Genomic DNA, 24,783 nt, shown 5'->3' on the forward strand with positions numbered 1-24,783 from the left:
AGCACCTCCCGGGGCCTGAAGGGAGGGGAGGCGGGCTCCGGGGAGCAGGGAGGCCGGCATGACCCTCTTGTTCCTTTGTCCCCAGGGAAATCGTGCCAGCAGGCTGACCCGTGCGCCTCCAACCCCTGTGCCAACGGCGGCCAGTGCCTGCCCTTCGATGCCTCCTACATCTGCCACTGCCCACCCAGCTTCCACGGCCCCACCTGCCGGCAGGATGTCAATGAGTGCAGCCAGAACCCCGGTCCCTGCCGCCACGGAGGAACCTGCCACAACGAGGTCGGCTCCTACCACTGCGCCTGCCGAGCCACGCACACCGGCCCCAACTGCGAGCGGCCCTACGTGCCCTGCAGCCCCTCGCCCTGCCAGAACGGGGGCACCTGCCGCCCCACAGGCGACACTACCCACGAGTGTGCCTGCCTGCCAGGTAGTGCTGCCCAGCGGCTGGGGTGCACGAGTCCCTCCCCCGCGGCCAGGCCTGAGGGACCGGAACGGGGGTGCCTGGTGCATGGGAGCCCTGGGAGGGCCCATGGTGCAGAACTGGGAAGGTGGAGCTGGTGGGTTCCCCAGACTTCGTGAGGTGTTAGGGGTGTGTCTGGAGCGTGGTGTGCCCTGGGAGGAGGCTTGCACGGGGTCCAGGTGCTAGCCCCTGTCTTTCGAGTTCCCTGAAGCTCACATTTGAGTTGTAGGACGCCTCCCCCACTGCGGGCACCCTGACTTGCGCAACCCCCGGGCTTCCCCTGGAGTGTGGCTGGGGCGGGAGGGGTGTGGAGCTGGGGGGGCGGGGTGTGGGGCTGTAGGCGGGAGGGGTGTGGGGCTGCGGGCTGCACCTTCCCTTCCCCGAGCCGTGGCCCTTCAGGCTGTCCTGCTGGTCTCCTGCAGGGTGGGTGACAGGCAGACACAGCCCCGCCCATGTCCCCAGTGGCTCCCCACCCCTGTGTTGTACGTAGGAGCCTGTCTACTGTAGTTCTGGTTTGACTAAATTTTGTAGCAGCTCTAAAAATAAGGGAAGAGGTTTCAAAACCTTCTGCCTCAGTTGCTCAGAATGGTGGATAGGTGGGAACGGGGGGAGGGCATTCAGGCAGGGGTGCGGCTGGGGATGCACAGGGCCCTGGAGGCCCACGGGTGACCCAAGGGCTTCCCCACTCCCTGCCCAACCCGAAGCTGGCCTGGCCCCAGGGTTGGGGATGCACAGGGCCCTGGCCGATGCACGGGTGACCCAAGGGCTCCCCCACTCCCTGCCCAGCCCCAAGCTGGCCTGGCCCCACAAAGGGGAAGCTCCCGGCTGCCCAGTCAGCTGAGCCCAGCCCCCTCTGCGTGCAGACACCAGGCCTGTGCATTTCCTGCAAGTCACTGGGTGAGCGTGGGGTGGGGACAGGCACTAGCTGGCCAGCTTGGATCTGGGATCTCTGCAGGGGGGCGCAGAGCCTTTCTGCTGCTGGGGTTCAGGGGCTTTGTAGCAGCCATGGGACCCTACTTCCAGCCGCCCAGGCTGAGGGGCTGAGCCCTCAAGGGGCTGCAGTTCAGGCCAGGGCAGGTCGGGTGTGTGTGGCCTTGTCCGAGGCCACCTGCGTGCAGAGCTGACACCCACTCACCTGGGGCAGGGTGGGTGAGGACCTCCTGGTGAGGCCCAGTGGTGGAGATGCCAGGGGCACAGATGCCAGGGGCACTGGGCCCTCTCAGAGCCGCTGCCTGGGCAGGGGCATCTCAGGGCCATGAGGGGTGGCCAGGAGGGAAGGGGAGGGCTATCGGGGTTTACTCTCTTGAGAGCAGGCAGATCTCAGAGGCTGGGGTGCTGAGGGCTGGGTCACCCCTCCAGTGAGGGCTGTGCTCACTGCGCTATGTGGGGTCTGGCCATTTCAGGGTGAGATGACCATCCAGGGGGCCTCCCCAAATGACTCGGGCCAGCCAGACCCCAGCTTCAGACTCTGCCAGGCGGCCCCTGCACCCAGGCCCTGAGGGGCCCTCAGCCTCCTCTGGGAGGTCAGGGAGCCCTGGAGACACCAGTGTGTGGAGTCACTGGGAACCGAGGCAGGGACAGCCCTGAGCCCTGCAGGCCCGGGAGCTGACTGGGACGGGGACTCACACAGCCTGCTGGGCACAGCAGCACGTCTCCTCATGAGCTCCACTTCTGGCGGGGAGGATGCTGCCCAGGCCTCATCGCAGAGAGGCCAGCTGGCTTCCCTTCCCTCTTGCCCACTGTGTTCCTCAGCCAGCGCTGTGCAGGGCAGTCCCGGGTCGCAGGCCTCGCCAGGAGCCCACCCACCTAACAGCTAGGCCCCTCCCCGGGGTGCAGGGCCCTACGCATGGGTAGGGACCAGGACTCAGGCTCCAGGCTCTGATTTTTTTTGTTGTTGTTTTTTTGGTGGGGGGACAGGGTCTCTGTCACCCAGGCTGGAGTGCAGTGGTACGCTGCCAGCTCACTGCAGCCTCAACCTCCCAGGCTAAAGCGGTCCTCCTGCCTCAGCCCCCCAAGTAGCTGGGACCACAGACGCACCCCACTGTGCTTTGCTACTTCTTGTATTTTTTTGTGGAGACAGGTTTTCGCCATGTTGTCCGGGCTGGTCTTGAACTTCTGGGCTCAAGTGATCCGCCCGCTTCAGCCTCCCAAAGTGCTGGGATTCCAAGCGCGAGCCACCGCGCCAGGGCTGGGCTCTGATTTTGGGTCCTCCCCCAGCTGACTTGCAGTTTGGATTTTGGTTGCCCTGGCCGCCTGTTTTTGCTCCGGTCCAGCGGAAGGGGTGGCGGTGGAGGCGATGTCTCAGAGGGTGGGGCCCAGCAGGTGGGTGCTCCGAGGGCAGGGGGTTCAAAGGCACCTCAGGAGGCGTCAATTAGTAACCGGCTGCAGGTTTGGCTGTTGCCGAACACGCCTGTCTGGGTTGATCATTGAACCGGTGCGAGTCGGATGGATTAATGGCTAACTGGCTGCCTTGGAGGCCTGGGTGGGGCTGCGCCTCAGGGGAGGGGGCACAGCAGCCTTCGGAGGAGGAGGGGCAGGAGGAGGTGGGTACCAGAGCTCGGCCCCAGGGTGGCTGGGCCATCTGAGTCTCAGCAGCTTCCCCGGGGCTACAGGGGCCCAGCCTGCCCAACCAGCCGCCTCCCGGCCACGTCCCTGCTGCTCAGAGGCCCTCCCAGGCCCCAGTGTCTGCCCCCTAAGATGGGTGCGTGCCACCTTGGTGGGACATTGTGGGGAGCTCTGAGCATGCAGGCGGCACCCAGGTGCAAGAGCCTCCGGAAACTCTGAGAGACCCGAGGGTGGTTGTGATGGAGTCTTCTGGAACCCTGTGTTCTTGAGTCCTTGTCTGTTTAGCCCGCCTTGTACAAAATGATTCTCTAGAGCAGGGCATGTCCCTCTGGGCACTGGGGTGAGGCAGGGGACAGGCACAGACCCTGGAGCCCCAGGGCAGGGCTGTGGGGGGCAGGCTCTTGTGTCAGAGCCGTGTGGCCGAGGTCCAGGCAGCACGGGCTTGGACCTCAGGGAAGAGGCTGAGCCGGCTCCTCCTGCCGCAGGCTTCACTGGCCAGAACTGCGAGGAGAATATCGACGACTGTGCAGAAAACAGCTGCAAGAACGGGGGCGCCTGCGTGGACGGCGTGAACACCTACAACTGCCGCTGCCCGCCAGAGTGGACAGGCGCGTACACGGGGCGGGGCTACCCACTTACTCAACCGCATGCACAGGCGTGGTGGGGAGCGGACGAGACCCTGTCCCAGGCCAGGCAGGCCGGGGTTGGCCGAGAAGGACATGATGGGGGGCCTCGCTTCCCGTGGCCAGGGTCTGACGCCACTGGCCTCGGGGTCAGCACGGACAGGGCCCTGGCTGGTCTATGTGGGCTGACTGCGGTCTGGCTGCAGGCAGCCCCTAGGCCCAGCGCACTGTCCTGGCATCGAGGGCCTTCAGCACCCCACTCAGGCCGCGACGCCTGGGCTGGCCACAGAGGCCCTGCGCTTGGGGATTGTCCTCTGGTGGGGGGATGGGCAAAGCTGCACCCCGATGCAGCTGAGTCCACAGAGCAGGAAGAGGAGGCAGGAACCCCTCATGGTGCTGGGTGTGCAGAGGAAGGAGCGATTTATAGGCTAGCAGGGGGAGAGGAGTCAGCCCAGGAAGGCTTCCTGGAGGGGGTGGCATTGCCACCCTGTGTCTTAGAAGACGAGGAGCTCAGGTAGTGGCAGCTGCCCGGGGCCGACAGCTTGTGTCTCCTGCAGGTCAGTACTGCACTGAGGACGTGGACGAGTGCCAGCTCATGCCAAACGCCTGCCAGAACGGAGGGACCTGCCACAACACCCACGGCGGCTACAACTGCGTGTGCGTCAACGGCTGGACGGGCGAGGACTGTAGCGAGAACATTGACGACTGCGCCAGCGCCGCCTGCTTCCACGGCGCCACCTGCCACGACCGCGTGGCCTCCTTCTACTGCGAGTGTCCCCACGGCCGCACAGGTGGGTGCCCTGAGGCCCAGGTGGGCTCGGGGGGGCTCACGTGGGCCAGGCCTGACCTGTGCAACATCACCCAGGGGCTGTGGCCCCCTGGCACCCAGGATAACCCAAAAGGGCCTTTCTGGTCCGGGACCATGGCCGGTGGTCGCCATGAGTCTCCCAAAACATCCTGAGGGTCCCGGGATGCTTGATGGGGTCATGGCGGGCAGCTCCTCCCGGGTGTCAGTGAGGACAGACCCCAGCAGTGGGTGGTGCACCATGCCCGGCCCAGGGTCCGTGCCCGCTGACGGCCGCCGCCCGCCCAGGTCTGCTGTGCCACCTCAACGATGCGTGCATCAGCAACCCCTGCAACGAGGGCTCCAACTGCGACACCAACCCCGTCAACGGCAAGGCCATCTGCACCTGCCCCTCGGGGTACACGGGCCCGGCCTGCAGCCAGGACGTGGACGAGTGCTCTCTGGGTAGGTGCCAACACAGGGGGTGTGGCCAGGAGGGGGTGGCAGCATGGACCCAGAACCAGTGGGACGACCCTGGCTTCAGGGGTGACCGGTTGGACAGGGGATGGGACCCTGCCAGTCTGATGGTTGGGGGGGTGTGCAGTGAGGTAGCATAGGGGCCAGGGGGCCTGTGCAGCCTCTCACTCATGTGCCCTCACCAGGTGCCAACCCCTGCGAGCATGCGGGTAAATGCATCAACACGCTGGGCTCCTTCGAGTGCCAGTGTCTGCAGGGCTACACGGGCCCCCGCTGCGAGATCGATGTCAACGAATGCGTCTCGAACCCGTGCCAGAACGATGCCACCTGCCTGGACCAGATCGGGGAGTTCCAGTGCATCTGCATGCCCGGTGTGTCTGCCAGGGCCGGGGCGGGAAACCGAGTCAGGCCTGGGCAGTCTTGGAGGGGCAGCCTGGGAGCATCTGTGGGACGCATTCCTTTGCATGCCTTCTGGGCCCACAGCCTGCACGGGGCATGGGGAAACTGAGACCAGGCCACAGGACTAGCAGAGCACGGGAGAAGAGCTAGGTAGAGGGTGCCGGGCCGGGGGGCCGCAGGGGAGCGGGTGCATGGGGGGCCGGTGGTGGCTGGGATACTGGGCTGGAGGCGGGCGTGGTTTCCGCCCCTAGTCCCCAGCTGTGCCCAGTGGGGCAGTGGGGCCGCTCGTGCCCCCCTCACCGTTCCCCCACCCCGCAGGCTATGAGGGCACGCACTGTGAAGTCAACACAGATGAGTGTGCCAGCAGCCCCTGCCTGCACAACGGCCGCTGCCTGGACAAGATCAATGAGTTCCAGTGCGAGTGTCTCATGGGTGAGCGCCGCCCCTGCCTGGCCCTGGCATTGCCCCGGGCCGTCTGCACCCCCGCCTGGGCTGGGCCCGTTCTCCTGAGGGGTCCCTGGCCATGGGGTTGCGTTCTGGCTGCCCGGAGGATGAGGGGTTTGCCTCATGAGTGGATGGTGTGTTTTCAGGCTTCCCTGAAGGGCAAGGCCTGGCAGGGGGTGAGTGGGAGCTCGCCCCAGGGTCGTGGTGGAGCCCAGGCCTGGAGACCCCCCTTGATCTGGTGCAGCCCCTCCTGCCTGGAGAGAGGGCTGTAGCAGGGGCTGCGGTGCCCAGACAGGGAGGAGGCTCCAGCCTGGTGCTCTGAGGGCTGGGAGGGAGGCCAGCCTGCCATGTCCCCTGCCCAACCACACGCCAGCTGCACAGCCAAGGTATGCAGGGAACCAAGTGGGGAAGGCTGGCCTGCAATGGGGACGGTGGCTGTCCAGGGCGGACTCGGAGGAGCTTGTCAGAGGCCTGGGTGAAAGGTGTTTCCATCTGTCCCAGGGCTGGGGGCACAGAGCCCAGAGCCCAGGGAAGTGTTGCCGGCCCAAGCCCAGGCCTCCCGAGACGTAGATTAGCTGTCCCAGACATGGGAGCGAGGGGAGCCCCATTCTCAGCCCGGCTCCACCGTAGCCATAGCAACCCAGTCGGTTTGGGAAAAAGGCCCCTTCTGTGGGAGTGAGGGCGTGCGGGGCTGGCGGAGGGGCTTTGATCTGGGGGTCAGGCGGGCAGGCGTGGGAGGCAGGGAGAGCCTGGGGCTGGCTGAGCCCAAGCTGAGTGTGCCCAGGGGAGCCCAGCCAGGTGCTCACTGCTGGGGTCCGGCCAGGGGTCCCTGAAGGGCCACAGTGTTGTAGCGTATGACTCTCTCTTCTCCCCGGCCTCAGGCTTCACTGGGCACCTGTGCCAGTACGATGTGGATGAGTGTGCCAGCACCCCCTGCAAGAATGGCGCCAAGTGTCTGGACGGACCCAACACTTACACCTGCGTGTGCACAGAAGGTGCAGGCCGGCGCCCACCCACGGGGAGGGACAGGGTACAGGGGAGAGGGCACTCAGGGCTGGGAAGGTGACAAGGTCAAGGACACCTCGCTCTGGGCCACCTGGTTCAGAGACGGGGAGCACAGCTCAGCCCCAATCCTGGGTGGGTGGGAGCGCCCCTCGACAGAAGACATGCCCGGAGGCTTCCTCGGATGGGCACAGGCGACCCCAGGTCCGGTTGCAGGTGTCCTGGGAGCAGCCAGCCCTGAGTCCTCCTGTGCCCACCCCTCTCGCGGTCCAGGGTACACGGGGATGCACTGCGAGGTGGACATTGATGAGTGTGACCCCGACCCCTGTCACTACGGCACCTGCAAGGACGGCGTTGCCACCTTCACCTGCCTCTGCCGCCCGGGCTACACGGGCCACCACTGCGAGACCAACATCAACGAGTGCTCCAGCCAGCCCTGCCGCCACGGGGGCACCTGCCAGGACCGCGACAACGCCTACCTCTGCTTCTGCCTGAAGGGGACCACAGGTAGCCAGCCGGGCGGGGGCAGGCTGGTGGCCAGCGGGCAGGGCGGGCCCAAGAACTGACCGTCACGTGCCACCCCTGCAGGACCCAACTGCGAGGTCAACCTGGACGACTGTGCCAGCAGCCCCTGTGACTCGGGCACCTGTCTGGACAAGATTGACGGCTACGAGTGTGCCTGTGAACCGGGCTACACGGGTGAGTGGCCCTGTGCCTGGGGGCTGGCCGGGCTGTGCCTCCGGGGCTGCCAAGGGGTTGGGTTGGGGGCTTTGGAGATGGCCAGGGCCCGGTGCAGAGCCGCTCACTGGGCGGACTGTGGTCTGCGGCAGAGACAGCACCAGGGGAGGGGCTACAGCCGGCACCACGCCGGGCCCCCACATACCTCTTGTCCCTGGTCAGGGCGGGCCTGGGCCGTGTTGGCACGGTGGCCCCGCAGGCCAAGAGGGAGCGCCAGCCCTGAGGCCAGGCTTGGGGACCTGCCTCTGTGGCTCACCAGTGACTTTGAGCAGGTCCCTCTGCCTCCCTGGGCCTCAGGTTCTCATCAGTCAGGGCCACAGCAGCCCTTGTCCCTGGGGCCCCTGGAGGATGACCTGAGTGGGTGGAGCCTGGTGCCCGAGGAGGCTGGCACAGGGCACGCTGTGACCTGAGATGGTTTCTGACACCTGGAAGGACAAGGCCAGAAGGGTGATCGTCCTGGCTTAGCAGCCTGGGAGACCAAGGCCCACGTGGGTGGGAGTCCTGGGCGCCGGGCCTCGAAGTCTGACACACCCCTGCCGGCCGCAGGAAGTATGTGCAACATCGATATCGACGAGTGTGCGGGCGGCCCCTGCCACAACGGCGGCACGTGCGAGGACCGCGTCAACGGCTTCACCTGCCGCTGCCCCGAGGGCTACCACGACCCCACCTGCCTGTCCGAGGTCAACGAGTGTAACAGCAACCCCTGCGTCCACGGGGCCTGCCGGGATGGCCTCAACGGGTATGCCCAGGGGCCGGTTGTGGGGACACGCCAGTCCCGAACCCGGGGAGCTCTGCCACCGGGAGGGTGGCACCTCTTGGGGTCGGGAGGGGCCGGAAACAGGCTTTGGACGGGTCGGACGGCAGGGAGCACCCCTCAGGGATGCGCACGCCCAGGGGCCCTCAGCCGGCCAGCAGTCCACACCCAGCACCTCTGCGCCTAGCGTCCCCATGGGCTGCATGGTAGGCGCAGGACACAGGCCCAAAGTGACCCCGGAAACACGTTTGCATGGTGACAGCGGCGAGTGATTCTGACACCATGATGTGCCCGTACCACTCTGCCTGGATGGGGCCATTTAATTCAGCAGGGACCCCATTGCCCTCATGTGACACAGAGAAGGCACGTGCTTTGCTCGGGGCCGCAGAGCAGGCAAGTGGTGGGGGCCTGTCGCAGCCACTGCCTTGCACTCGGCCTGGTCCCCTCACTAATGAGCCACACCCCTGCCACAGCCTTGGGTGTGGGAAGCACTGTGGTCCCCACTGTATTTATTTTGAGACAGAGCTTCTGTTGTCGGGGGTGAAGTACGGGGCTCACTGCAGCCTCCACCTCCCAGGTTCAGGTGATTCTCCTGCCTCAGCCTCCCAGGTAGCTGAGACCACAGGCATATGCCACCACACCGGGTGAATTTTTATATTTTTACTAGAGACTGGGGTGGGGGGTGTTTCACCACGTTGGCCAGGGTGGTCTCTTAACACCTGGCCTCAAGTGGCTCGCCCACCATGGCCTCCCGAAGTGCTGGGATCACAGGCCTGAGCCACTGCACTCGGCCCGCCCCCACGGAAGGACCCTGCGGGTCTGAGAGGACGAGCACCTCCGCCAGCCCCTGGTCGTTGCGGAGCCAGGAGTGCCCAGACCCCGGCCGTACTGCCCGGGCCCCCCTCAGCCTGCGGCGTGGTCCCCCGTCCAGGTACAAGTGTGACTGTGACCCTGGGTGGAGCGGGACCAACTGTGACATCAACAACAACGAGTGTGAGTCCAACCCCTGCGTCAACGGCGGCACCTGCAGAGACATGACCGGCGGCTACGTGTGCACGTGCCGGGAGGGCTTCAGCGGTGAGCAGGCTGGGCACTCCTGTGCGGAGGGAGGCCCGCGAGCCAGGGGAGCTGCAGGCCCAGGATCGACCCGGGTCCAGCTTGCGCCTTGCATGGTGTCTCCCTCCACTGCCAAAGCCTTAGCTCCAGGCTGCCGGCTCTCGGGGACTCGGGGCGTGGCGGGGGGACGGGAGCAGGCCCAAGGCTGCTGTTTCGGGGCCCTGCCAAGGTGCCTGGGCTGCCCGACATGCCGAGCGCTGTCCCTTCCCTCCAGGCCCCAACTGCCAGACCAACATCAACGAGTGTGCGTCCAACCCGTGTCTGAACCAGGGCACGTGTATTGATGACGTTGCCGGGTACAAGTGCAACTGCCCGCTGCCCTACACAGGTGAGGGGCGGGGCCTACGCTGGAGAGCGGGGCCTGTGCTAGAAGGGGCGGGGCCTGTGCTGGAGCTGGTGGGGCCAGGGGTGGGGACGGCCTGGCCTGGGAAGCCGTGACTGCACGGTAAAGTGGTGCTTTCTTGGGGCTGGGCCTTCTGGAAGGCTCTGCTCCTTACTGAGTGCCTTAGGCCCCTGCAGCATGTGGGCCTTGCCCTGGGGGTGGTCTTGGCAAGTTAGCAAAAATACAGGATGCCTGGGAGAAACTTTTGGTGTAAGCGTGTGTTTTGCCTGGCAGGCCTGCCGCAGGACACAGGTGAACAGTTAGAGGGGCTGGGCCTGGGCCCTTGGCCTTCACGCTCCCAGCGCCCACCCTGCTGGGGGCCTCTGGGGGCCGGCTTCCCCACCCCCGCCAGCCGGGCCTGAGGGATTCCTTTGACGGCGGGCCCTCTTTGTGTACCGGGAACAAGGAGCCCTCTGTTTGGGCTGAGCAAGGAGGGGGAAGTTTCCCCAACTGTCCGGCCCCTGCCGTTAACCCAGCCAAGGGGACCACAGGAAATGATTCCTCTAGAAAAGACAAAGAACAGTCCACAAGCACCAGGGTCCTGGGGCTCCCTGGGCACCGGCAGAGGGTGCTGCCATGGGGCATGGTCAGGGTGAGCCTGCCTGGGCCGGGCGGCCGGGCTGGAGCTCCCACGCCTGCGGTTCCCATGACATCCAGCAGCCTGTGGTGGCCAGAACACTGTTTTCTTTGACTGAAGTTAGGGACCTGGATTTTCTCTCCTGTGTCGGCCAGTGAGGACCCTCCCTCCGCGGCCGGGCGCCCCTGTCCCTTTTGGACACATCGATCGGGCCGGCAGGAGGCGCGGCAGTGCTGACCCGCTTCCTATCTGCCCGCTTCCTGCTTCCTTTTGCACAATTGTCGGAAACTCTGGCGCAGTTCCTGCCTGCCCAGGTCACCGTGGAAACCAATAGGAAGAGAGGCCCTGGAAAGTCGCCCCAGCAGGCCGTGGAGATAATGGGGGACGGGGAAGATAACGCGGTCCCCACGGCTGTAAACAGGAAGCTCGGCCATGGGGCTGTGCAGAAAAAGGCACTCGGGGGCGCACGTGGTTCCCACACGGTCTTTGCCAGACACGCTGCTTGGTCCCAGAGCTCCCCAGGTTGTACCCGAGGCCTTTGACATGCAGGATGTGCTGGGGGCCTGCCCCCTCCATCACAGCCCTCGTTCGTCAGGCTCCTGTGACAGGTGTTTGCCACCTGTGACACCCAGTCCCAGGACTGGTTTCAGGCCAGGGCCTTTCCTTGCCACCGGGAGATGAGGAGGGGTCTGGCGTCAGGGGCGGGCCCAGGTCCCTGGAGTGTGGTGGAGCCCACGAGGGTGAGGCCGCCTCTCCTGGTGCAGTCCTTGTTCCTGGGCACTCGTGGCGGGGTGAGGCCCGCTGCTGACCAGGAACGAGGGGTGGCTTCTGAGCGTGGCATTTGTGCAGTTTGTCTTCAGCATCCCCCATCTGTGCTCCGCTTCTCCCCTGGTTAGGGTTCAGGCACAGTGGGGAGTGCACGGGGGTCCTGGCGTGCACTTGCCTCCCCGCAGAAACAGCCAGTAGCGCTCTGATGGTGGAAAGGCCGACAGGCAGCGGCCGGATGGCCTTCGTTTGGGAGATCCCCCTGGGTGAGGCCCTGAGGTCACGCGTGTCTCTTTCCCGCAGGCGCCACGTGTGAGGTGGTGCTGGCCCCGTGCGCCCCCAGCCCCTGCAGAAACGGCGGGGAGTGCAGGGAATCTGAGGACTACGAGAGCTTCTCCTGCGTCTGCCCCACAGGCTGGCAAGGTGAGGCTGGCCAGGACCCGGAGGGGCTGGGACGGGAGGTCAGGACGTCTGCGGGACACAGGCAGCTCCCAGGCAGGCTGGACGAGTCTTTGGAGAGGGGCCCTGGTCGGAGAAGCTCTGGAGTCAGGAATCGACCCCGGAGTGCCCTTCCCAACTCGAGTTCCTGTGACCTTAGGTCAAAATCGGGAGAAAGGATGGTCCTGGGGCCACAGAGGCCAACTTCTGGGGGTCGAGAGAGGCCCCAGGACCCAGGCGGGCCCGCCTGCGAAGGGCCTGGAGGGCTGGGGAGCTGCTGGTGACCGACCGACCGGCCCCTCCCGCCCTGCAGGACAGACCTGTGAGGTGGACATCAACGAGTGTGTGAAGAGCCCGTGTCGGCACGGGGCGTCCTGCCAGAACACCCAGGGCGGTTACCGCTGCCAGTGCCAGGCCGGCTACAGCGGGCGCAACTGCGAGACGGACATTGACGACTGCCGGCCCAGTGAGTGCCGCAGCTCAGGCGCCTCTGGGGACCTCTCGGGCCTCAGTTTCCCTGGGCAGGGTTGCTGCTCATGGCACCGGCTGTAAGCGCCCAGGGAGGCCTGAGTGTGGCTGGGAGGGCCAGGCCAGGTGTGGGGATGTGCTGAGGGGTGGCCTGGTTGGTTCAGGAGGACCCCAGAGCCGGCTGCCCAGCTTCTAGCCCCTCGCCCCTCCCCGCGCTTCCCAGCCCGGTGGCGCAGGAGTCACGATGATTCCTCCCATGGCTCTTCCCTGAGCTGAGGCTGGCACGGGGCCCGGCCTGCACCCTCACCTGGGCCTTATGAGGCCCTGCTTCAGGGCAGGGCTCTCAGGCCTCCCAGCTCTGCTTTACAGAGGCTGAGGTTCACAGAAGCCGGGGGTCTTGCTGGCGCCCCCCACAGGCAGGGGCAAGAACTGTCACCCTCCCCTGCTCAGTGTGTGAGGCCTTCGAAGCCGTCCCCTGTCCTGGGGCGTGAGGACAGGAGCAGGTGGGGAGAGGAGACCCCAAGCACAGGACACTGGATGACTCAGCCTGCGGGCGCCGGGACTCCCCACCAGACACCTCTGTCCTGGGGCGGCTGGCCGCAGCCTCGGCCCCAAAGAGCTGGGCCGTCCCCAGCCTCGCAGCCTTCCCAGCCTCTCCCACAGGTGCGGGTTTGTGCCTGCCCCTCACATGCCCCCTTCCATCGCCTCCCAGATCCATGTCACAATGGCGGCTCCTGCACAGATGGTGTCAACACGGCCTTCTGCGACTGCCTGCCCGGCTTCCAGGGCACTTTCTGTGAGGAGGACATCAACGAGTGTGCCAGCGACCCCTGCCGCAACGGGGCCAACTGCACGGACTGCGTGGACAGCTACACGTGCACCTGCCCCGCGGGCTTCAGTGGGATCCACTGTGAGAACAACACGCCCGACTGCACGGAGAGGTGCGCGGGGCTTGCGGGAGGCTGGGGAGGAGACGGCGCTGTGGGGCGTGCAGCCGCTGCCAGCCTGGCACCCCGAGCAGGCATCCGCCCAGGCCCAGTGGCCACTTAGCGCCATGGCACTGAGTCCAGACACTTTGTTGTACCGACACGTCCCTCCCAAGAGGGCTGCTGTGATCTCCACCTGTGTCCTGCGCCAGGAACCCCAGTAGTCTCTCGTGAACAACGGCGAGAACTCTCACTCTTGTCTTCTTTTTGCTGTGGTTGCCAGGAAGCTCAGTGGCAAAATCATTGTCGCTCCTGGTGTCTGACGTAGTCACCTCCCGTGTTGCTGGGACAGGTTCTGGTTTCTCCCTCATTCTGACTTTAACCGCCCTACTGTTGTGTGCTTAGCAAAGCTCCTCCTGACGGGACATAAAGGCAGGCAGGGAGGCATGACCTGGTGTGAGAGCCGGGCCCCAGGCTCCCGCTGGCCTCCCCGGGTCAGCCAGGCCGCTCTGGGTCTGTCCTGGCTGTTAGGCCCCTCAGAGCTGAGCGGAGGCGAGGTAGGGTCTGCTCCAGCAAGGACCCACCAGTGCCTCCCGCTCAGCCCCCGCCTGCCCACCCACCCCCCTGCAGCTCCTGCTTCAATGGTGGCACCTGCGTGGACGGCATCAACTCCTTCACTTGCCTGTGCCCACCCGGCTTCACGGGCAGCTACTGCCAGCACGACGTCAACGAGTGCGACTCACAGCCCTGCCTGCACGGCGGCACCTGCCAGGACAGCTGCGGTTCCTACAGGTGCACCTGCCCCCAAGGCTACACTGGCCCCAACTGCCAGGTGAGCGCGCGGCCACAGGTGCCCGAGAAGGGCCCGGGGGGGCTGCCTGCCTGCGGGGAATGGGAACGGTCACCCCCAGGCCCCGCTGTGTTGGCTCGGGACCCCCGCGCCCCTGGGAGGAGGGCTCCTGGGGATCTGAGTGGCCAGGGAGGGAATCTGATGTGGGAGCAGCAGGCGTCTTGGTTTCAATCCCGGGTTTCAGCAGCCACGGCGGGAGCTCGGGAATTAGGGAATTGAGGAAACACGCTCCTCTGAGCAGAGGCCGAGGGTGGTCTGGACCTGCTGAGGGCCCTGAGGGAGACCCAGCCTAGCTGGTCCTGGTGTGGGGGTGGTGGGGAGTCCAGGAGCCGCAGTTTCTGCTTCTGTAGAATGGGCTGTGGGACGGGATGGAATGGGGCTCCTTGGCGGATATGCATTCTGAACTGGGAAGTGGGTGGCCTGGGGGGATGGCCTGGGGGTGCCTGGGGGTGCCCAGGGGGATGGCCTGGGGGGTGGCCTGGAAGACCGAGGGATGGTCTAGGGGGTGGCCTGGAGGGATGGCCCGGGAGGGCAGGCACGTGGCTGACCCCAGCCTGTCCCCAGAACCTCGTGCATTGGTGTGACTCCTCACCCTGCAAGAACGGGGGCAAATGCTGGCAGACCCATACCCAGTACCGCTGCGAGTGCCCCAGTGGCTGGACCGGCCTATACTGCGACGTGCCCAGCGTCTCATGTGAGGTGGCCGCCCAGCGGCAAGGTAACCTGCTGTGCCCAACCAACTGGGTCCCGGCCCACCGAGGTCCTGCGTGGGCCTGGGCCTCACCTGCCCCCCACCCCATCCCCTGCAGGTGTTGACATTGCCCGCCTGTGCCAGCACGGGGGGCTGTGTGTGGACGCCGGCAACACACACCACTGCCGCTGCCAGGCGGGCTACACGGGTAGCTACTGTGAGGACCTGGTGGACGAGTGCTCACCCAGCCCCTGCCAGAATGGGGCCACCTGCACTGACTACCTGGGCGGCTACTCCTGCAAGGTGGGGACCCCATTGTAGAGTGGGGGTTGTGACCAGCACCGGTGCTGCCACACACCAGGCCCTGACTGGGAGCTGGCACAGGGGAGAAAAGCTGATAGGCCCACACACTGTCCAGGATCGTTAAGGGAGGGCTGGGGTAATCAGGGTAGACTTCCTGGAAGAGGTGGCCTGTGGAGAGCCCGAAGGAGGGTGAATATGCTGAGAAGTGGGAGGGGGTTCTTCCCCGAGATTTTATCTGGGCTTGGCCAGCACTTACCCAGAGGCCCTCACCTCTATCCTTCAGGACGGGGTCCACCTAGCCCCATCAGACAGTGACTTAGGGTCTGCTGAGGGTGAGGGGCGGGGGCGTTCTCCCTCCAGGTCTGACAGGAGCAAGGGGTACTGAGGGTAGCTCATGTGGCCCTGCCAGCCCTCACCGTGGAGTGCAGGAGTGCCGCATCCTGGTGCGGGCTGAGCCCCCGGTTCTCTCGCCTACGCAGTGTGTGGCCGGCTACCACGGGGTGAACTGCTCTGAGGAGATCAATGAGTGCCTGTCCCACCCCTGCCAGAACGGGGGCACCTGCCTCGACCTCCCCAATACCTACAAGTGCTCCTGCCCACGGGGCACGCAGGGTAAGGGCCACTGCATGGAGGGCTGGCATCTGGGCGGCCAGGGCCAGGGCAGGGGCAGGGCAGGCACCTCGAGATCAGCCAGGGGTATCCAGGAACCGCCCAGAAACTCCCATCTTCCTGTGAGGCCAAGGCCAGTGCAGAGCTGCCCGGGGAAGGGGCCCAGAGCCGGGGGTTCCCAGCGGCAAAGACGTCTCCCCTGCACCCTCGGCACCTGCCTCTGCCGAGCGTCCATGCAGCCCCAGACCACAGCACTTGTCATCTGGGAGGGACACGGGGCTCGGCAGGGCTGGGGTGTGGTGAGCACGGGCCCCTGATGGCGCCTGGCCCCTCAGGTGTGCACTGCGAGATCAACGTGGACGATTGCAACCCGCCCGTCGACCCCGTGTCCCGGAGCCCTAAGTGCTTTAACAACGGCACCTGCGTGGACCAGGTGGGCGGCTACAGCTGCACCTGCCCACCGGGCTTCGTGGGTGAGCGCTGTGAGGGGGACGTCAACGAGTGCCTCTCCAATCCCTGCGACGCCCGCGGCACCCAGAACTGCGTGCAGCGCATCAACGACTTCCACTGCGAGTGCCGTGCGGGTCACACCGGTGGGTGCCGTGCCCGGGCGGGTGGGGCCCACAGGGCAGCAGGGTGAGCGTCTCACTGCCCCGCTCTCCCCCACAGGGCGCCGCTGTGAGTCAGTCATCAATGGCTGCAAGGGCAAACCCTGCAAGAACGGGGGGACCTGCGCCGTGGCCTCCAACACCGCCCGCGGGTTCATCTGCAAGTGCCCTTCGGTAGGTGCCAGGGTGCAGGGGGATGGGGGCCCTCCCAGGAGGCACCTGGAGAGGTCCAGATGTGGGCCTCAGGGCGCAGGTGGAGCAGCCATGTCACCCCGGTGTCATTTTTTAGTTTCAATAAATGAGTTTTAGAAGCATTTTAGGTTTGTAGAAACATGGAGCGGAGGGTGGAGTCCCTGGGGCGCCCCCCCTGCACGCGGCCCCCCTGCACGCGGCCCCCCTGCATGCGCCCCCCTGCATGCGCCCCCCTAGTTAGCAGCTTGCACCAGCTTCACGTCAGTTTCACTTGGGAGCCACAGCGCTTACATGCTGTTACCAGCGCCAGCCCTTCCTTTACCTGGGGCTTGCCCTTGGCTTTGTGGTTGTGGGTTTGAGGTATGACATGCGTTCCCATCCTCGCAGGATGGGGGCAGAGAGTCCCCGCCCTAAAGTCCCCAGCGTTCCACCAATTTACTTCTTCCTCCATCTCCTGACCCCTGGAGCCCCCTAATCTTTCTCCATCTACAGAATGTTTTGTAAAGGGTTTTGCTGCTGGGGGCGAGGCTGCAGGCTGCCTCCCAGGTCAGGGGAGAGCGGTGGCACTGCTGGCCGGGGGCTGGGCTCGAGGTGGCGAGGGGTGGCCCACCCTGACACTGTCCTGTCTTCCCTCTTGGGCAGGGCTTCGAGGGCGCCACGTGTGAGAATGACGCACGTGCGTGTGGCAGCCTGCGCTGCCTCAATGGCGGCACCTGCATCTCCGGCCCGCGCAGCGCCACCTGCCTGTGCCTGGGCCCCTTCACGGGCCCCGAGTGCCAGTTTCCCACCAGCAGCCCCTGCCTGGGTGGCAACCCCTGCTACAACCAGGGCACCTGTGAGCCCACGTCCGAGAGCCCCTTCTACCGCTGCCTGTGCCCCGCCAAATTCAACGGGCTCCTGTGCCACATCCTGGACTACAGCTTCGGGGGCGGGGCCGGGCGCGACATCCCCCCGCCGCAGATCGAGGAGGCGTGCGAGCTGCCGGAGTGCCAGGAGGACGCGGGCAACAAGGCCTGCAGCGTGCAGTGCAACAGCCACGCGTGCGGCTGGGACGGCGGCGACTGCTCCCTCAACTTCAACGACCCCTGGAAGAACTGCACGCAGTCTCTGCAGTGCTGGAAGTACTTCAGCGACGGCCGCTGTGACAGCCAGTGCAACTCGGCTGGCTGCCTCTTCGACGGCTTCGACTGCCAGCGCGCGGAAGGCCAGTGCAAGTACGGCTGCGGGGCGGGCCGTCCCGGGGGCGAGGGAGGACCCGAAGCCCGGAGGCCAGCATGCGGCCCCCAAAGCTCCGTCCGGCGGGTGCAGGGAGGTCCCCCAAGGCCGGCCCGTGCGCTAGAGGCGCTGGGACGGTGGGGGTCGGGTGCGAGGCCCCCCGGGGAAGGCGGCCTGAACGTGTCCCCCCCCCCCGCAGCCCCCTGTACGACCAGTACTGCAAGGACCACTTCAGCGACGGGCACTGCGACCAGGGCTGCAACAGCGCGGAGTGTGACTGGGACGGGCTGGACTGCGCGGAGCACGTGCCCGAGAGGCTGGCAGCCGGCACGCTGGTGGTGGTCGTGCTCATGCCACCAGAGCAGCTGCGCAACAGCTCCTTCCACTTCCTGCGCGAGCTCAGCCGCGTGCTGCACACCAACGTGGTCTTCAAGCGCGACGCAAACGGCCAGCAGATGATCTTCCCCTACTACGGCCGCGAGGAGGAGCTGCGCAAGCACCCCATCAAGCGCGCCGCCGAGGGCTGGGCCACGCCCGGCTCCCTGCTGGGCCAGGTGAAGGCCTCGCTGCTCTCTGGTGGCGGCGGGGGCGGGCGGCGGCGGAGGGAGCTGGACCCCATGGACATCCGTGGGTGAGTGAGGCCCCGCACCCGCCATCAGTCCCCACATTTCACCTGGGCTCTCCCCCATGGCCCCCCTGCTCCTCGTGGCCGGTGCCAGGGCCAGCAGTACTCTCTCCACTTACAGTAAAAGAGACGGAGGTTCTGAGAGGACCTGGGACTTCAGGGCCCACATGGGCAAGGAGCAGAGGCAGCATTCCAGCTCAGGACCCTGACCCCACGGCCACACCCCTTCCCAGGCCATTGCCTTCCCCAGGCCGTGCAGGTGGCACTCCTGTGCCCAGTAGGTGATTTTGAGATTGAGCTGTGCCCCAGACACTGGGAGCCACACTGATTAAAACACAGTTTTCTGCCAGGTGAGGAGGGTCATGCCTGTAATCCCAGCACTTCTGGAGCCTGAGGCAGGAGGAGCCCTTGAGCCCAGGAATTCAAGACCAGCCTGGGCAACACAGGGAGGCCCTGTCTCTGCTTTCTTTAAAAAGTATTAAAAGAAATTAAAAACAAAAAGCTCGGCCCTCCGGGGGCTCCCACAGGGCTGAACAGACCCGCCCCAGACGAGAATGCCACTCGGCATGGCGTCTGCCTGGCTTGGGCTGGAAAAGAGGCAGGTAGAGGTCCTGGAGGGGCCTTATAGACAGAGGAGGAGCTGATGGGGAAGGGGGCCCACAGCAGGAGAACACAGGGGGGGCAGCTTGAGTGCAGGGGGCACCCACAAAGCTCCTGCCCCCACCTACTCCATCTGGGGCAGATGGACCCGGGGCCAGGTCAGTTGTGCCCCTGGTGTGCCTGACCCTGGCGGGTTTGCCCATTAGTTCTGCTGCCTTGGGGCAGCCCTGGAGGTCAGAAGCATCATCTCAGAGGCTGGATGGGATCCTGCTCATAGGAACCCAGCCTGGGGCTGCAGGAGCCCCGCCGGGGAGCAGGGATCACCCCCAGCTCCCTTCACCGCACAGCCCACCACCGCTGCGCCCACCCCCACTGCACAGCTGCGCTTCCTGCAGGGCCTGGGGATGGCTCCTGGGGGAGAACTGGGATCCTGGCACATTCTCTGTCCCGAGATGAGAAATGTGTTTGTGGCACCAACGGGAGCCAGAGAGGGTGGCAGGGTGGGGCCGGGAGAGACTGTTGGCAGTTATCAGGGATGAGCTGCGATCGGCACTGGTCTCCTCAGGAGTAGCCGCTGTCAGACCTGGCTTCCCACCGCCCCGGCTGCCCCGCTATGTCCTGACTGTTGCATCATGGGCCTCGGTGTCCCGGGGGCATCATCCTGGGCCGGTGGGCGGGGGAGGAGGAAGCCTCGGGTCCCAGCCCCTGCCCGGTTGTCTCCCCAGCTCCATCGTCTACCTGGAGATTGACAACCGGCAGTGTGTGCAGGCCTCCTCGCAGTGCTTCCAGAGCGCCACCGACGTGGCCGCGTTCCTGGGGGCGCTTGCCTCCCTGGGCAGCCTCAACATCCCCTACAAGATCGAGGCTGTGCAGAGTGAGTATGGCCCCCGCCCTTGCCCCCAGCCCTGCACCGCAGGGAACAGGCTCTGCCTGCAGGGGATGCGATCCCCCCCATGCCCCAAACATGCTGGCTCTTTGTGCCAGTTGCCACCCATGGGTGTGCGCGTTACCATCCAAGATGGTAGCACTTTTCTGGAATTTTCTGAATGGCACTACGCCCCGACCTGTGGCGGTGACAGCTGCCGGCAAAGCCACTCGGGAAGGAACCCATCCACGGGAAAGCGGGTGCCTGCTTCCCTCCCCACCCCTTCCCCCGATTATTCTTTGTTGGGTATTATTTCAAAATCATTACGGCTTTTTTTAAAGAAAAAAAAGAGAGAGAGAGAAGAATTGATCGGTGTCATGTGAAGTGTTGAAGTTTGTATCTTGAAAATCCCCCTAAATCCTTTGTCTTAACAGCTCAATGCGAGTGCTGCAATTTGAAGTTGACTAATCCTCCTCCCTTAAAGGAGAAAAAAGTAAAAGCCGTCTCCAGATAGAGTCGGCTGCTGCAGGAGAGAATTTAGCGATAGTTTGCAATTCTGATTAATCGCGTAGAAAATGACCTTATTTTGGGGGGCGGGATGGAGGAGAGTGGGTGAGGAGGCGCCTGGCCGCGGAGCCAGTCCGCTGCCCCTCGGCTGCCAGCCTGCTGCGTAGCCGCCACCTGATGTCCGGGCGCCTGCCCGCGTCCCCTGTGTCCGCAGGTGAGACCGTGGAGCCGCCCCCGCCGGCGCAGCTGCACTTCATGTACGTGGCGGCAGCCGCCTTTGTGCTCCTCTTCTTCGTGGGCTGCGGGGTGCTGCTGTCCCGCAAGCGCCGGAGGCAACATGGCCAGCTCTGGTTCCCCGAGGGCTTCAAGGTGTCCGAGGCCAGCAAGAAGAAGCGGCGGGAGCCCCTTGGCGAGGACTCCGTGGGCCTCAAGTGAGCGGACGCTTCTGGGGGTCGGGGAGGCGGGACCTGGCCGGGCATCCTCACTGGAGGTCTGCCCCTCCCGACCCAGGGCCCACCTCTCATGCCAGGCCTGGTCCAGGGGCCTCTGGGGGCTTCCTAGGGAGCTGGCTCAGTCTCACTTCCTGACTCCTCACCCCCAGGCCCCTGAAGAATGCCTCAGACGGTGCCCTCATGGATGACAACCAGAATGAGTGGGGGGACGAGGACCTGGAGACCAAGAAGTTCCGGGTGAGTCACTGGGCTCCTGGGCCCCCGGGCTCCTGCCACCGGCTGCCCTGACATGGCTCTGCTCACTCCCCCAACTTAGTTCGAGGAACCCGTGGTTCTGCCTGACCTGGACGACCAGACAGACCACCGGCAGTGGACCCAGCAGCACCTGGATGCCGCTGACCTGCGCATGTCGGCCATGGCCCCCACGCCGCCCCAGGGCGAGGTTGATGTCGACTGCATGGATGTCAACGTCCGAGGGCCTGGTAGGGGTGCCAGTGGCCAGGACTTCCCCAGCCCCACGGCCCACCTCCCTCTCCCCTAAGCCCCAAGGCTGTGGTACAGCTGATACTCTGCAAATTTAGAGGTGGGGGCAAGAGCTTTCATCCTTGGGGCGTTTCCCGTTCAGAGTGGATGGGGGGTCCCAGAGTCGTCCTGTTCTCCCAGCAGTGCCCTCCTGGGTGTTGCCGCAGGCTCACTCTGCACCTGTAAATTAATCTCTTCTGAAATCTTCTTCTGGAGACATGGAAAACATTGATTTTCTTTCTTTGTTTTTTGTTTTGTTTTGTTTTGAGACAGAATCTTGCTCTTGTCACCCCGGCTGGAGTGCAGTGGTACAATCTTGGCTCACTGCAACCTCTGCCTCCCGGGTTTAAGTGATTCTTCTGCCTCAGCCTCCCAAGTAGCTGGGACTACAGGCACTCGCCACCACGCCCGGCTAATTTGTGTATTTTTAGTAGAGATGCGGTTTTACCATATTGGTCAGGCTGGTCTCGAGCTCCCGCCCACCTGGGCTTCCCACAGTGCTAGGATTATAGTGTGAGCCGCCGCACCTGGCCAAAGTGTTGATTTTCTAACTGCATGTTTCTGGCGTTGTTTTTTCCTGGGTGGGTTTTGGGTGCCGGGTCTTGGGCAGGTCAGGAAGCAAAGCTGCCGGGGTGTCGTTGCCTTCCTGGAGCTGACTGCTGGCTTCGGCTCTGTCCACTGAGCAGCCCGGGCAGACTTCAGCTGCCCCCCAGTGGCTGTGTGCGCAGGGTCCCTGAGCGCTGGGCGGTGGGTCCACGCTGTGGCCCCTCCGGCTCGGGGCTGCTGCCCCCCTGCCCCCGGGCTGCAGCTGGGCACCGGCCCTCCAGACTGAACACCCGTCTCCTCTGCCCCTGCAGATGGCTTCACCCCCCTCATGATCGCCTCCTGCAGCGGCGGCGGCCTGGAGACAGGCAACAGTGAGGAGGAGGAGGACGCGCCAGCTGTCATCTCTGACTTCATCTACCAGGGCGCCAGCCTGCACAACCAGACGGACCGCACGGGTGAGACTGCCCTGCACCTGGCCGCCCGCTACTCACGCTCTGATGCCGCCAAGCGCCTACTGGAGGCCAGCGCGGACGCTAACATCCAGGACAACATGGGCCGCACCCCGCTGCACGCGGCCGTGTCTGCCGACGCCCAAGGCGTCTTCCAGGTAAGCAGTGGCTGTCTAGGTGCCCACCTGCCCTCCTCGGGCCAACGGCTGGGCCGGAGCAGTGGCCAGGCTTGCATGGCCCTGGGAGCCTGACCTCGAGCACAGCTGAGGCTGGAACAGCTAGTGCCTCCACCCGGGACCTTGGCAGTCAGCGACGTTCAAGGGGGAGGGCGTCAGGCCCATCTGCATCCCCCAGGGAAGCCAGGTAGAGGTGGGTCCCGAAGATGGCCCGGGGGACCTGCTGAGTGAAGCAGGGCCTCCCCACCCCCAGCAAGACAGGCTCCGGCAGGGTTGTGGGCCTTGCTCAAGGTCCAGGTCCCCCCCTGCAGCCCCTCGCGACCCCGCCCCCGCCTCAGCCCTGGCTGCCGGGTAGCCTGCGGCAGTGAGAAGGACTTAGAGGCTGCCTCTCGGTGCCTGCAGACCTGGGGCTCAGCTTGCCGGCGAGCTCGTGGCAAAAACGGAGTTAGGGATTTGGAAGCCTGGGTCTCCAGGGAACCTCCCTGGCAGGGACTGCTTTTGCAGTCACCCCTGCTGCAGGCCCGCAGGCTCTAGGCAGCCCTGGCGCAGGTTCGGATGGGCACAGCCCACGGCGGTCACCACACACCCTGTGGTTTTATGATTTTTTAGCTCGGGACACATTGTCGTCCCGCAGAAATGAACATAGGTGAGCGGAAGGGGTGTCGAGGGGAGCCCCGTGCAGGCCTGGTCTGTGCGTCTCCCGGCACCTTTGCACAGATGTAGAAGTTCCCAGGTGCTTTGCAGGAATCAGGCCCGTGCTGCATGGCGAGTGGCCCCTGCCTTTTCTACCCGCCAGTGACCAGGGCCCGTCCTTCCCGCCGGAGGCCCAGGCCAGGCTGCACTGAAGGGCTGCCCACCCCTCTAAGTTGACTGTAGGGCCGTGTGCCGGGCTTCGTGAGTGCTCCCTCTTGGAGGCAGGGACTTGACTTCTCTATTTTGGAGATGGTCATGGCAGCTAGGACCACAGTGAGGATTAGATGAGGCCACACGAGGTCACGATGGGCCCCACTGTCACCAGGGGGAGCAGCACAGCCCCTACCCCCGCCTGGTCCCTCTTCAGGGGCAGCCCATGGCATCCCGTCTTGCCCAGCCATGCAGATCTCAGGAGGGTCTTGTCTGTGTCCGGAGGGCAGTGGGGCCTCCCGTCCAGGCGTACGTTCTGGGCAGGAGGCATCGGTGCTGTCTGCCCGGCACCCACCTGAGCCTCTCCCTATGGCCCAGATCCTGATCCGGAACCGAGCCACAGACCTGGACGCCCGTATGCACGATGGCACGACCCCGCTGATCCTGGCTGCCCGCTTGGCCGTGGAGGGCATGCTGGAGGACCTCATCAACTCGCATGCCGATGTCAACGCCGTGGATGACCTGGGTAAGCCCTCGGGGGCAGGCCTGTGCTGCTGCGGGGCAGGGCTGCCACAGGGAGGGTTGGACCGGGCTGCCGCTCGCTGGTCTCCAACCTACCCCATCTGCTTCCTTCACGCAGGCAAGTCTGCCCTGCACTGGGCCGCCGCCGTGAACAATGTGGACGCCGCAGTGGTGCTCCTGAAGAACGGGGCCAACAAGGACATGCAGAACAACAAGGTGAGCGCGAGACCAGGACGCGAGGGGGGACAAGAGGTCTGAACCCACAGAACTCGGGGAAGTGAGCGCCAAACCCATGGGGCACAGGGAGGCAAGGGCCTGAGCAACTCGGGGAAGTGAGCGCCAAACCCATGGGGCACAGGGAGGCAAGGGCCTGAGCCACGGGGTCTCAAGGACTCCTGGGCCCGAGAACAGGCCCCGCCCACATGGTGCCAGCACCTCCTTAGCGCCCATCCCCTCCTTCAGCCCCTGTTTACGGAGCCCTCCCAAGTGCAGGTCCACTGTCAGGACACGGCCGTCACCCGGTCGACCCAGCCCTGTCCTCCTGGGCTGCAGTCACGGTGGGTCACACAGCCTGGCGTAGGGAATGGAGCCCCTGTCATTGTGCTGTCACCGTCACCTGGACCTCACCTTCTGTCCCCAGCTGTCACCAGGCGGGGGTGAGGATGGGAACGTGGTGACTCAGGTAGTGTCACCACTCGTGGTAGCAGCTCCCCGCAGGGCGGGGCCTCTTGGGGTGAATGTGAGCAGCCCTTCCTCTGAGTGGAGCCACCCCCAGCCCTCATCCTGCCCTGCAGTTCCTGGGCGAGTATCTGACCCGAGCAGCTACTGTTGGGCGCCAGGGGCGTTCAGGGCACAGGTGCAGACGCCCCCACCTCCCTGCCGCCCGAAGCCCCACCTCCACCCCCAACTCCAGCTGCCCCCTCAGCATGTCAGGCTAAGCTGTCTCTCCCTCCTGGGCGAGGGCACACGGCGGGTCTGGGCATCCAGGCATGTTGGCCCAGGCAATCCCCGGTGCTGCCACGGAGACCGGGCCCCACGGGGCACCGAGGGCTGGGAAGCCCTTTCCCACTCCCTTGAAGCAGCTTCACCCACACCTGTGGCGTGTCCACCACACAGAGGGGACCCTAGGAAGGGGCTTGGTGGCCGTCCAGATGACGAGCTCCCTCCCTGGTGCCCTCGCTGGTACAGGTATTTCCTTCTGTGCCTTATTGGGAGCAGGGAAGAGGGGCTGCAGTTGGTTAGATTTTTCAGTGGGGTCTGTGGCCCCCACATAAAGGTGGGGCCCTGCTGATA

General features: G+C 65.2%; 1 protein-coding gene across 1 annotated transcript in view; it reads left to right on the plus strand.

The window, feature by feature from the left end:
- NOTCH1 (notch receptor 1) overlaps positions 1-24,783 on the plus strand; it is a 49,251-nt gene that overhangs the window by 21,150 nt on the left and 3,318 nt on the right. The window contains exons 4-33 of the mRNA XM_017505619.2: positions 86-424; positions 3,508-3,630; positions 4,203-4,436; positions 4,739-4,894; positions 5,092-5,277; positions 5,624-5,737; positions 6,631-6,744; positions 7,025-7,258; positions 7,340-7,450; positions 8,036-8,228; positions 9,175-9,320; positions 9,574-9,687; positions 11,387-11,506; positions 11,835-11,987; positions 12,702-12,930; positions 13,546-13,747; positions 14,330-14,483; positions 14,575-14,759; positions 15,239-15,371; positions 15,704-15,961; positions 16,038-16,150; positions 16,811-17,382; positions 17,583-18,014; positions 19,334-19,482; positions 20,195-20,411; positions 20,582-20,669; positions 20,749-20,914; positions 21,812-22,107; positions 23,347-23,494; positions 23,609-23,706. Coding sequence (XP_017361108.1) covers positions 86-424; positions 3,508-3,630; positions 4,203-4,436; positions 4,739-4,894; positions 5,092-5,277; positions 5,624-5,737; positions 6,631-6,744; positions 7,025-7,258; positions 7,340-7,450; positions 8,036-8,228; positions 9,175-9,320; positions 9,574-9,687; positions 11,387-11,506; positions 11,835-11,987; positions 12,702-12,930; positions 13,546-13,747; positions 14,330-14,483; positions 14,575-14,759; positions 15,239-15,371; positions 15,704-15,961; positions 16,038-16,150; positions 16,811-17,382; positions 17,583-18,014; positions 19,334-19,482; positions 20,195-20,411; positions 20,582-20,669; positions 20,749-20,914; positions 21,812-22,107; positions 23,347-23,494; positions 23,609-23,706 — 5,777 coding nt within the window. The remainder of the gene's footprint in view (positions 1-85; positions 425-3,507; positions 3,631-4,202; positions 4,437-4,738; positions 4,895-5,091; positions 5,278-5,623; positions 5,738-6,630; positions 6,745-7,024; positions 7,259-7,339; positions 7,451-8,035; positions 8,229-9,174; positions 9,321-9,573; positions 9,688-11,386; positions 11,507-11,834; positions 11,988-12,701; positions 12,931-13,545; positions 13,748-14,329; positions 14,484-14,574; positions 14,760-15,238; positions 15,372-15,703; positions 15,962-16,037; positions 16,151-16,810; positions 17,383-17,582; positions 18,015-19,333; positions 19,483-20,194; positions 20,412-20,581; positions 20,670-20,748; positions 20,915-21,811; positions 22,108-23,346; positions 23,495-23,608; positions 23,707-24,783) is intronic.

The sequence above is a fragment of the Cebus imitator genome, unplaced genomic scaffold (genome assembly GCF_001604975.1).
Source record: "Cebus imitator isolate Cc_AM_T3 unplaced genomic scaffold, Cebus_imitator-1.0 Scaffold339, whole genome shotgun sequence".
Lineage (NCBI taxonomy): Eukaryota > Metazoa > Chordata > Mammalia > Primates > Cebidae > Cebus > Cebus imitator.